The sequence below is a fragment of the Lissotriton helveticus genome, chromosome 7 (assembly GCF_964261635.1).
Source record: "Lissotriton helveticus chromosome 7, aLisHel1.1, whole genome shotgun sequence".
NCBI classification, from domain to species: domain Eukaryota; kingdom Metazoa; phylum Chordata; class Amphibia; order Caudata; family Salamandridae; genus Lissotriton; species Lissotriton helveticus.
This window is the reverse complement of record NC_136068.1, coordinates 742,584,727-742,597,324: the sequence shown is the minus strand read 5'-3', so window position 1 is coordinate 742,597,324 and position 12,598 is coordinate 742,584,727. Positions and strand designations below refer to the sequence as shown.

Sequence of the window (12,598 nt, the reverse complement as noted above, 5' to 3'; positions counted from 1 at the left end):
TTTTCCAACTGCACAGAGACAAAGTGGTTCTTCTACAAACCCCACATTTGTACCTAAGGTAGTCTCTGCTTTTTCACATAAATCAGTCTGTAGAATTACCGGAATTCTTCCCCCAAACTGATTGTGTTGCAGAACGAGCTCTACACACCTTAGATGTGAAAAGAGCTCTTTTATATTACATCGAAAGAACAAAAGCATTTCGTAAGACCAAACAACTTTTTGTTGCTTTTGACCATCACACAAGAGCAATCCTATCTCCAAATCGGGTATTGCAAGGTGGATTGTTAAATGCATTTAAACTTGTGATGAATAAGCAAAAAGACCTCTAACTGTACCCCCTAGAGTGCATTCCACTTGAAAGTTAGGGGCTACTATGGCTTTCTTAGGAAACATCTCCACATTTGCAAAGCTGCAACATGGTCTACTCTGCACACCTTCACCAAACACTATTGTGTAGATGTGTTAGCGAGACAACAAGCTAATGTGGGCCAAGCAGTACTTAAAACACTATTTCAGAAAACTCCAGCACCAGTAACTACAGGTTAGCCACCACTTTGGGAGAATACGGCTATATGGTCTATGCAAAGCATGTGATCTACAGCTCCCATGCCTCGAACGGATAATGTTACTTATCTAGTAAGTATCTGTTCTTGGCATGTATAGCTGTAGATTCACATGCGCCCACCCGCCTCCTGGGTACCTGTAGCTGCTGCAGTTCTCTTTAGTATACATACATGCACATGGACATCTCTATTCTTTACTACTAACTTCATTCTCGCCATCTGCGGGATAACAATCTTACAATGGAGACGATGCCCATACGCACTATCACCGAGAGGAATCACCTACCTCGTGTCTGGAAAATACTTATTCGATAAACAAACTGCAAACATTTGGACCCAACACCAGATGGCAGGAGTATGCAAAGCATGTGAATCTACAGCTATACATGCCAAGAACAGATGCTTACTGGGTAATTAACATTATCCTTGCTCTGGCAGGATGTGTTGTCACCTCATCTAAGCAGGATGCCTGGGAATCAGCATGGCAAAGCAGGAGGCTTCAAAGGCCTTCGCCGCCTTGAATATGCGACCCAGTCCCCCCCCCCCAGAGAGAAATGCCACCCCCTACCCAGGGCCCAATTGACACCAAGACAGGCAGGAAAAGGTGTTCACCCTCAGGCTAGTACCACCCCTAAGGTGGGCTACCTGAAGTGAAAATGCCACCATCTTGGCATTCGGTCCAGTGGGTCAGGATGATGCCAACTTCAAACAGGAAGTGGTCATAAAAGTAGGTAGCCCACTGGCTACTACCTGACACTCCCTGTAACACTGCCACATACAGTATTTGGGTGGCACCCCTGATGCCAGGATTTCAGTTTCGATGGACAGAGGAGCAACTACTGACTTGCCACCAACCCTGCCAGCCTGACCCTTCTGGAAGAAACTGACTTGTCCTGCCTCTATGCAGACTCCAAGAAACTTGGAGGGCTGCCAGTGCTTTGCAAATCGCCTTGGAAACTCCCTTGGAGTAGAGGAGCTACTCCCCTGCAGCCGCAGGCACCAAAGAAGCAGTGTCCGATTCACCGTCCTGCCGCATACTGGGACGTTGGATGCTGCAGCCGCCCAGGAAGAGATCGCCGTGCTCCCACAGGTCATATCTGTCCTCCCTCCGTGTGGGTACGCCAGGACCCACTGAAGCAGCACAGAACCAATATTCGGGGTATTTGACCTCTTGTAGCAACTAAGGCTTGTTGTGTCCAGCATGGACACCAACACCAGTGAAGGCCTACATGCATGTCGAGGGTCTTCAGGGAAAGTGAGAACCACAGCAAGAGTTGCCCAGCTGTCCTGTTGGCCCTTATCTGCAGAACCAAGTCAGAGGAAGGTGGCTATGCCAAAAGACCCTGAGCCCACCCTTGTGTTTACCATTACTGGACTCCCAGTCACTGCCTGCAGCCTATTTGTGCAGGCCCTTTCAACCGCGAGTGTCTCCCACAGCACAAACCAGACACCTAAAAGCACCTCGGCGCCCGAGGAGAAGTAGACTAGCAGTGTCCCCGGATGCCAGAGTATCTCGTACCGAGCCCCTCTGTGGGTTTGCCCAGACTGGTTTGCTCCCAGTGCTATATTGCAGCCTCTTTTCAACCAGACCGTTCCCCATTGAAGTGAATGGGGCACCTGACGCTTAAACACACCTCTGCACCCGGCTGCCCCAATGCTGCCCCTGGTAACCTGTTGGTGTTGCCTTGGACCTTACCCCATACTCCCCTAAAGTCCAGGAGAAGGGTCCTGTAAGTCTCTGGCAAGTGCCCAAATGCAGTATATGTTCTTCCCTCATAGGATAATATTACAGCTCCAGAATTGCAGTGAAGTGTGAACTTTGAAACCTGTAATAATTCCTTACTTGAAAAAGTACTTACCCGACTCCAATGATTGAATTGAATACGCTCTTCCATAGCGCATGGCTACCCTGAGGCATCCCAGCGCTGTAAGACCCAAGGACAGGAGAGGACAATCAGTGGAACAAAAATGTCTTCAATCGCTTCCTGAATGCAAGATGATTAGTTTCCAGCCTGATGTTATCTGGGAGTTTGTTCCAGCCCTTGGCTACATGGAAGGAGAGCTGGCGGCCGCCCATACAGGCTCGCTTCACCCTTGGTACCACCAGCAAATTTCGCAGATTGGATCTCAGGGATCTGTGGGATTGATGATGGCAGAACAAGGGCTTAAGGATGGTAGGACCGACATTACCGATGGACTTATGCACCATACAGAACGTTTTAAACATGATCCTTTCCTGAATCGGCACCCAGTGGAGCGACCGAAGAGCCGCCTTCGCCGAACAGCGTCTAGATAGATTCATAAGCAGACAAACTGCACAATTTTGCACTGTTAGAAGGATTTGAATGGAGCCTACTGTAGCTCCTAAATAAATGGCGTTAGCATAGTCCAGTCGCGAAAGAATGAGCGACTGGACCAGCACACGTCTGGCCTCAACAGGAAGAAGGAGCAGCACTTTCCTGATGACCCTAAGCAGTCCATAGCAGGTCGCCGCCACCTTCTTGGCCTGAACCTGGAATCCCAAGGTGGTGTCCAACCAGACCCTCAGGCTCTTTATCTCGGTCTTAGGGGTGGGAGGGGGGGCCCAGACAGTGCGGCCACCATGGGTCAAGGTTGATGGGGGCTTTATAAACCAGGAGGATGATGTCAGTTTTGGCCCCATTTAGCTTTAAAAACGAAGCCGTCATCCACTCCAAAACTTTGGTGAGACATGGGGTCAAATTATTGCTCACCTGGTCTATAGTATCATCCCTTGCTTGGGAGACGACCAACTGCGTATCATCAGCGTAGGTGATAAGCTGAATTCCCCAGGGAAGCACCACCTCAGCCAGTGGTCTCGTGTAGATGTTAAACATGGTAGGACTGAGAGAGGATCCCTGGGGAACGCCGTGATACAATGGCAGTTGGTCCGATCATACCTCCTCCTCAAAAACGGAGAAGAATCTCTCCGCTAGAAAGGACTGGAGCCATTTGAGGGCCATTCTGGAGACCCCTGCCCGGTGGAGGCGCTGAAGCAGTAGTGGATGATTGACAGTGTCGAAGGCTGCGCTGAGGTCCAACAGGACCACCGCCGCGCAGCCCCCGGCATCCACAATACTCCTAGTCGCCTCCACCACTGCCACCAGGGCAGTCTCCGTGCCCTGTTTAGCTCTAAATCCCATCTGAGAGGAATGGAGTGCACCCGTGGTCTCCACAAATGAGGAGAGGATCTGATTGACGTGTCTTTCAGCTATCTTACTGCAGGCCCCTGTTCTCTCCTTTCCTGGGAGCTGTACGCATGTTTTCCTAGGATCTTGGTATCTAAATACATAAACCAATCTGTGCTACTTTTATAAGTTGATGTGTGATTCCTTTGAGTGTGTCTCACTTACTGCCTTTATATACAGTAAATGCTTAGCACTACCCTCTGATAACTGCTCGCCCCCACACTAGCACTAAAGAGAGCATTTGGATTATTGTTTATGCCTCTGTAAACCAATTGGGGTTTGCCTGGACTCTTTACACAGTACACCTCATTGTGGTCCACTACATAAAAAGACCGCTTCCTACAGGAGGGAAAGAACCATGTACCCAGTTTGTTATTGACCACAAACTGCCCTTAGGGCACTTTCTGGGCATAAGTGTCACCCCTGGCACCCAGAACTCCGATCTCGCTTGGACTGAGGTAATAGACAGAAGAACTGTCCTGCTGACCTTGGAGCTGGCAAAGAGAGGCTGCAGCGAAGTTGGACTCCTGCTGCTCCATGGGCTAGCGAAGGTTAAGGTCTGTCTGCTGTGTCCTGCTCGAGGACAAGATTTTCCTGTATCCCAGCAAGAAGAGACGACTCCTTTAGCAGCACATGAAAATAAAGGCTGAAGAAGCTAGTCTGGTTGATAGCAGAGATCACTGGCTGATCAGAGGCAGCTTCAGCTTTAAAGCTCGCCTTTTGGGCCAACACCTGTGTGATTTCTTGCAGAAGGGAGGTAACACCTCTCTCCAGTGCATGCCCCTGTTCTCTCCTTTCCTGGGAGCTGTACGCATGTTTTCCTAGGAGGATAGAAAGCTGTCTCGGGTTCAAGCTCCGTGTGCAACTGCTAAGGGCACATGCGATCAACAAAGTGTCAACTTGATAAAAGTTGCACTCTAACTTGTTACATTAATTTCGACATTGAGAACCCAGTCTGGATTAATGTAACAAGTTGTTTGATACCATGGAGTATCAATTTTCGTCGCACCTTTCAGGAGTTAGCACAGCTGAGGGGGTCAGTGTGTAATCCTGCACTGCCCACGAAGCAACAATGTCTTTCTCCTGTTAAACTGCCAGTTTTGTCTTTATACTGTCAGGACACAAAAAATACATGCCCGTGAAATATGCTGCATCCTGCCTTTGGGCTCGGTAGGCCTGCCATAGGTTTCAGGGGGACATTTGACTTTGCCATGGCTTAAAATGGCAAAGTTGAGCTAGCATTTAGAAACTGCCCCTCCAGTCTGCAATTGCAGACTGGTATATTTGTTGTCTCAACCAGTGCTGCAATACCTGGGTTGACTTTCCTACTTAAAGGCCTTGGTGACCATATACTAGGGACGTATAGGTATGTTAGCCTATGTCAATTGGGTATAGTGAATGTAACATAAAATTCTTTGGGTTAGGTCACTGGCATTGAGGTCTGGTTAGCAGGGTGATAATACAAAAGAGGCATTTCCTTACAGGTGGTGTGTTCTTCCTTAAAGGAGTTTTTAGTTTCTGAGCTTTTAAGTCCAACAGCCTTTCTAGCTACATTGCCTCCCCTTCTAATTTTTCTACTAAACTTTTTTTTTTTAAATGTGAGTTAACTGTGCACCTATTACTTAAGTGGTATTTTAACATTAAAAATGCAACCTTTAGTAAAGAAAATGCATATATTCTAACTAATCGGGCATACAGATAGCCTTCTTTACATGTGTTTGTGGACCTGTACTTACAGGTAACTACATTTTCCTCTAAGATTTTTAGTTTACCTCTTTTCTGAATTGTTTCATGCATGCTGGCAATCTCTTTGCTTCATTCTACGTTGTTAGCCTAGAAACACTTTCTTATGTTCTTGTAATTTATTTCTTTTTAAGGAATTAACAAGTACCTGCAATCCTATTGTTACGAAAGCAAAACCTAAAGTGGAACCTCCAAAAGAGGAGCAGCAGTCAGCTGAACAAAACGGACCAGTTGATGGGGAAGGGGATGTTGCTAAGCAGGGACACCAACCAACTGAACACAATGGCAGCACAACATCTTCTGAGGCAGAAAAGAAACTTCCGGACATGGATATTGATTGAATTCCAGCTTTCTGTTATAAACTGTAATAAAGCTTTAAATTGTTGACTTTGTATGGTTCTGAGTACAGATCAGCGGAAGTGAATACTGCAGTTATTGTAGTTTTCTGTAGGTTCCCACACCCTCCCCCTCCCAGCACTCCCTATGTTGTTAATGTATGGAGCATTTTGACCTTAAAATGACTACTCAATCAAGTAAGTTGTACTTTTCAGTCATCGTCCGACTTGGTGGCCAGTGGCAATTCTAATAGAATGTATCGTGTCCACAATAACACATTTTCCTTTGCGTGTTTTGTTCCCCTTTGTTTCTCAAGCCCTGTACGTCCAAACAAATGGTAGCACAGACTTCAGATGGCTGGTATCCGTAAGCATCTGTTTCCAACTATTGCTACAGAGTCTTTTGTTGCTTCATATTTTTTTTAAGTGGCTTGTAAAGCCACGATTATTTAGAGCAGATGAATGAAATTGTTCATTATTCTGCAGTCTGCTTTTACATATGTATTATTGGAAATATTCTCAGCCACAAATGATCTTAAATCTATCTCGATTGCCACTCCTTCTGTATGTGTACTTGCTCAGTTATCTGGTGGTATGCTGTATATTCTCGACTGACCACCTAGCATGGTGCTAGCATGACCTCATGATAGTAAAAAAATGCTATTTGGTAATGGAGGGCTTAAATTGAGGCAGTGCTCCCAGAAGCAAGCATGCTGCCTCACAGACAAAAGCGTTTCTCAAATTCCTGTCTGTGCTTCAGTGCAGCAATTACCACTTTGTAGTAGCAAATGTGAACATTTCTGCGTTCCTCAAATTCATATTCATTCTCTTAGGTCGCAGCTGTGCATTTTTAAACACCAGTTGAGAATATTTGTACCGTAGATTATTGACCCTGAATACTTTAATTCCTTTTAAACCAGTTGCAAATTTGAGAGTTTCGGGTTTAATTTACCCATTCCTAATGTCACGGTTGTCCTATTTGAGTGTTCTAGCTCTTGCATTCTTTATCTGATTAGTGAAACTGTGGCATGTTTCAAAGATTTGTTACACTCTAATATGCTGAGAACTCCAGGACTGGCATACTATGTTGCAATTTTGACTTGTAGTTGACACCCAAGTGACACTATTATTGTTCGCACTAAAATTGAGTCCCAAATACACAAGTGTAGTTGCTACTTGTGTCCCCCTATTCCAAATTCATTCATTATTTTTCCACTTAAAATTATGCATCGTCACTCATCCACGAGGTGGCTGCATGGAGCCTTTCTGGATAGCATTTCTATAATGTTTGAACTCTTCCCCATGGTAGCCTTTTGTTAGCTTGAAGCAGTTATTTTTTGGGGGGTGGCAAATTTTCAGTCCGCATAAATGGGAGGAGGTGGGTGGGGGGAATTGCTTCCAGCATTAATGCAGATTAAGGTCCATGCAGAATGCGCAGGTTTTAGTATTTATAATGATTTGGCAGCAATGTAATTTCTCTGAAATAACTTGATACATTGGTGTGCCCAAGGTCACACCTATTGCAAGCTTTCTAGCGTTTGAGCACAAATTGTTTAATGTAAAATAGATCTGTCTGTGTCAGATCATTCCTTTTCTGTTTCTCTATGAGCCAGCTACCATTGGCTTAAATATTCTTTCGAATATCTATGAAGACCGTGGGTTTTTAAGTACATGAAGAATGTCCGCACATTTTGAAGACCCTAAATAACTTTTCTGGGTTATTAGAAGCTATCTCAGCTTTTCTCATGTACTTTTTTCTTTATATTTAAAGAATTGATGTGTTGAAACCGGTTTAATATGGGGGAGGAGAGAAATCTGAACCTCTGTCGAAGCTATTGCCGACGCTCAGTTTTAGAAGTGGTCGCATCCTACTTTCCATTTGCTAGATTTGTCAGGTTTCATGAGCAAACGTGCAAAATGACTCATCTGTCCTCATTTGATGTACTGCAAGCCTGAAAATGATTGCTTTGTATTTTTTTTTTAACTAAACGTTAAAACATCCGCGCAGACTGTATCTGAAATAAATGCACAGCGTTGCAACTTTTGTTGTCCGTTTTGATGCAAGTAGCCATGTTTTACGTGAATTTAATACTTGGTCTAGTATAATGGAGTGTGTTGCTGAGTGGAGAATTACTTCTGTATTCCATAGCTGTTTTTTGAGTAATTTTGTATTGCTTTCTATTCAACATACACAGCAAACTTACCAATTATTTACATAATATATTTGGCTTCCTCTTTTTTAATTTGAGGTGCTTCTCCTCAAGATGCCTCTACTTTTGCTTCCAAATTTGATTTAGTCTTATTCAAGTTCAGCTATTTATAATTGTTGATGCGTTCCATCTACTTGAGTTACCTGTTATATAGTGCAGAGCCTAGGGGTGACTAATGCGATTGGTGTTTAAGAAAAACTAGGTTAATTATTTTTAGTGTGCCTAGTGTTGGTACCAAGTAAGTTTCAAAGCCGGTGCTTCATAGCTGTGACAATAGTATTGTCTGGGATCAGTCACAATACACTGATGGTCCTCTTGTACGATTGAAAATATGAAAGTCTATAGTTTTGCAAGTCTGAAATAATAAAAACAAGTGGCCGTACTTCTATAGTTATAGGTTATTTCTTCAAAATTAAGTAAACTTTTCTCTGTCCTGTGCCCCTGTGCTCTAAGCTCCTTGTGTGTGGGTATATAAAGGTATGTTTTCACTGCAAATAATTTGTAGCCTTTCATGCAAGGCTGAAAAGCAGCAGCGCCCTTGGGTGTTGGCACTATGTATAGCAGGCTAGATCGAAAAGCATAAAACTGCTTTTGTTTATTGCACTGTAAAGTGTAAGACCTAGATGTTGGTCTAGAGCTCATGCTTTTATGTAGTATTAGTTTTTATCATTTAATGTTGACTAGCTATGTAAAATATTTATTTTTTTGTTTTGTACATTATCTCTGCTGTCATTATACTTATTCTGCTGTAGGGGCCAAGAGCTCACACATATAACTGAAATATGTTTGGCAGCCATTTCTTGGCTATGGTAAAAGGAATATCCGGTTTTGTTCGAGGAGCAAACACTGATATTCACACACCCTGATGAGCACTTCTTGTCTTATGAATCGCATATCCTCTCTTTTGGGTTTTGTATACAAGCCATGAGGTGACTTTTGAAGTTAAGGACGTGATTAGGAAGGAACTAATTCTGTAAAGTGCAAGACTGTCAAGTCCTGATCTCAGAACTGTGTTTACATAAACATCGCTATTTCTTTGGGACACTGCTGCAAAATACATGGCATGACATGTCTTTAGGAGCTGAACTTGGAAGTTATTTAACAAATTAAAAACAAATTAAAAACATTGCTTAATGGTGTGCTTGCTACTGCTATTGATCATGGAGCAGCTCTACCTCCGTGCTTAGTGAATGAAAGTAAAATTTATAACTCCATTGCAGTTATTTGCCTTTATGTAAGTGAGCTTCCTTTTGCAAATACCATGACTGCTATGTTCCACGTGAGAGAAACAATTTCTCAATGTGTATAAAGCAGTCTTAGTAGCACATACATCGCCTTTCATTTTTTTTTTTTGCAGCTCCTAGCACTGTACTATGTTGTAAGGTAAATGACGCTTGTAACATTGCCTCTGCGTGATCAGACTTTTACAAAGAAAAAGCCTTTTCATGCATTAAACATTCATTTGCAAATTTGAAATTTCTTGTTAGTATGGATTACTGCATTAGCAGCTTGATGTCGGTAGAAGCAGTTGACTTTTTCATACGTTCTGCGTATAAAATCGTGGCACCATATTTGCAGAAGTGAGTGGCAGCTTAGGATAAATGTAAAAGTTTAGAATGTAGAGAGAAATTGTTCTCGGAATCTTCACTTCACACAGAACCACAAATGTAAATTGTATAATAGCTTAAGCTCGGATTAACATATGTTGTGTACAACTGGGTAATTGCAAGTACCAACCAGCAGTCTCTTCCTTGGCCCATAAGAGCAATAACAGTCTACTTTAGATGCTTGCATTCTTCAGGCCAAAAACAGTATTGTCCAGGTCTTTATTTTATGTCACTTGAAAGCAACCAGCTGTATTATTTTCTTGAGTATTATTTGAAATGGTGTTCATACATTTTTTTTCATTACAAGGCATCTAGTAATGAAAAGGTAGCTTTCAGTGACAGTATGGTTTTGAATGACTTAAATTTGCAATGTTCATATCAGTGTCTGGGTATTCTGTAACAGTTGAATGAGATCGCTATTAAAGAATGTCAAATTCAGTTTTCTGTTTACGTGATACAATTCATGAAGGAGGATTGTTTGTACTGGCTTAATAGGTGTTGATCAAATGTTTACAGGTAAAGCACATTGGGAGCAATGCGTTTTTCGTTTTGCAAATGCACAAAAAATCTACCTTGTAGAATGTTGAATTGAGTATCAATACACAATGTGCATTAGGTACGTGTTACAGTAAAGGTTTGCTCAGTGTTGATCGTTTCCAGTTTTCTCCTGGGCAGTTATGTTACTGGTACCTACGATCCAATTGCTTCTTCGTTATCAGGTGGGTAGTATTTGCATTCAGAAATGTATGCTGGTTTTTTTACCAACACTTTTCTTACTGTTTACTGTCTCTTCCTAATAACTACTTAAGTTGTTCTTCCAAATATCTTGTTTTTATGTTTCATTTGCTCTGGGCTCTTTCTTCTTCATGTCATGTTTGAAAAAGTGTATGCTGGAACACTGGACCACTAAAGAGCATTATTTTTCTCTTTAAAAAACCTACAAATACTGTTACTTTTTTTAACAGCTGAAAGCTGCGTGGATCTTACTTACCCCATATACTTTAACCTATTTCTTGTTTTTTTGCTTTTCTTGCACAGTGCAAGTATCTCCTTTTTTGATGCTGTGCCTCAATCAGCATGTTTTTCAGTTTATCGGATTGCATAATGAGAATTTCCCTGCTGGTGTGGTTTAAGCAGGCCACACTTTAGCACATGGTTTGCATTTTGTGTACGGGAAATTGTTATTCCATGAGTTGTAATGTTTCCTGCACTGATGTTCATCCAGGGTTGGGGACACGCATTGAAGGGAATCCCTGTGTTTCCTAGTGGAACATAAGTTGTTGCTTCTGAGAAGACTTTGGTTTCGGTACCAAATACTGTACCAGGGACGTCTATTGTTTGTTTGTACTGATAAGCTTGCCATCCACCCCAGTTACCTACATTTTGTTGTCCCATTTGTTTAAAAGAAAATGTAGTGTGGCTTTTACCAGTTGGCTTACTGGTACTTGACCTTCTCAAGGGCAATCTCTGAGCAGACTCGTTTGCACATTCTTATGAAAGGGAATGTACCAACCTACTAGAATTGGGGCCTTGAAACACTTAGTGAACTCGCAGCATATTATGCATTGTCAAACTGTACTAGAGAGAGCCCATCTGGTTTAGTAATTCCTCGAAACAGAGTCAGGGGTTGTCAAATGTACTGAAATAGATCCGCACTTTGAAGGCTGAGACTTCATCCTGGGTAACTTGCATCAGGTCATTGCTACTAGGAGTACCTGGAAAGAAAATCCAGTTGCTGAAATAACACCAACAAAAAATACGTTTTTTTAAGTGCATTTGGTTTTGAAGTCTGCTGCTGTGAGTCTATCAAAAATGCAACAAGAAGAGCAAGAGGAAAACTGAGATGCACTGTTGGTACAAACGTCTTTGAAAAGGGTAATTCCTTCTATAGATGCAAATGTGTATACTAGTTTATTCCCTAGGTTCCTACCATGAATGCGATAAATACCTTCTGCAGCATTGGATCTTTCATAGATACACATCATTATTGAATCATCCCCATCATCAAGCTGGGAGTCCTATGGTCATCATAGATGGCAGTATAATGTCAAACATAGTCTGAGGCTCAAAACATGGTTAGTTACCGATTAGCATCTTTTCAAGATACACAAACCTCAACCAACCAATCAAGCGATCCACAGTGAACACTACACTAGAGACCACTATAGCTCAGATTTCTAGGCGGCATACTAAGTGAACGGAGTCTTCCTGAGCCTTCTGCCTTCAGTTGAATCTGATTTCTAACGAAAGAAAAGTCTTATTGCCCCAGTATTGGAACTTTCATAGATTCCCATGCTTTTGTATCATTCCCCGTTGTCGGAATGGGAGTCTCGGTAACAAAAATAACATAGCAGTAGGCACAAAAGAGAAAGAAAACAGGCCTAGGCCTCATTCTCTTTTGTAGCCCATTACCCTCTTTGTGTAAAAGAGACCAAACTTAGGCATCAGCTAATCAGAAGAGCCTCACCCCTTAGAACCCTCCTGAAGGAACCTCAGAGCCTCAGATTTTCTACCGCACGTTGTGCTTAGGGAGTCTCCTTTGAGCTCTGCTCAATTTACTCTTCAGGAGTTTATTCTTCAAAATTTCTCTTCAATTTTCTCTTCAGTTTGTCTGCTGATCCTTCCAGGATGTCTGACAAGAAGAAAGCCCTTTTCAAGCCATGTTCCACCAGTGGTAAGAAAAGGCTTTTCATTGAGGATAAGCACAAGGATTGCATCTACTGCCTGTAACCTGACCACGAGGCTGCGGACTGTAAGATCTGCCGCACCTTTTCAACTAAAACCCTCCGGGAGAGTGAGGGTAGGCTTCTGACATGGATCCAGAAGTTGAAATCCAGGAAGGATACTGTCTCCAGTGACAGTGAGGATTCTGCATCTGCATCTTCCTCAAGAAGGTCAGTGAAAAGGGGTAGGGGTTCCCCTTCTCCTTCTGTG

At 42.8% G+C, this 12,598-nt stretch overlaps 1 protein-coding gene across 1 annotated transcript in view; it reads left to right on the top strand.

Annotated features, from left to right (window-relative positions):
- Window positions 1-7,887, top strand: part of HSPA4 (heat shock protein family A (Hsp70) member 4) — a 424,381-nt gene extending 416,494 nt beyond the window's left edge. The window contains exon 19 of the mRNA XM_078653080.1: window positions 5,647-7,887. Coding sequence (XP_078509206.1) covers window positions 5,647-5,853 — 207 coding nt within the window. The 3' untranslated portion in view covers window positions 5,854-7,887. The remainder of the gene's footprint in view (window positions 1-5,646) is intronic.
- Window positions 7,888-12,598: the final 4,711 nt, after the last annotated feature.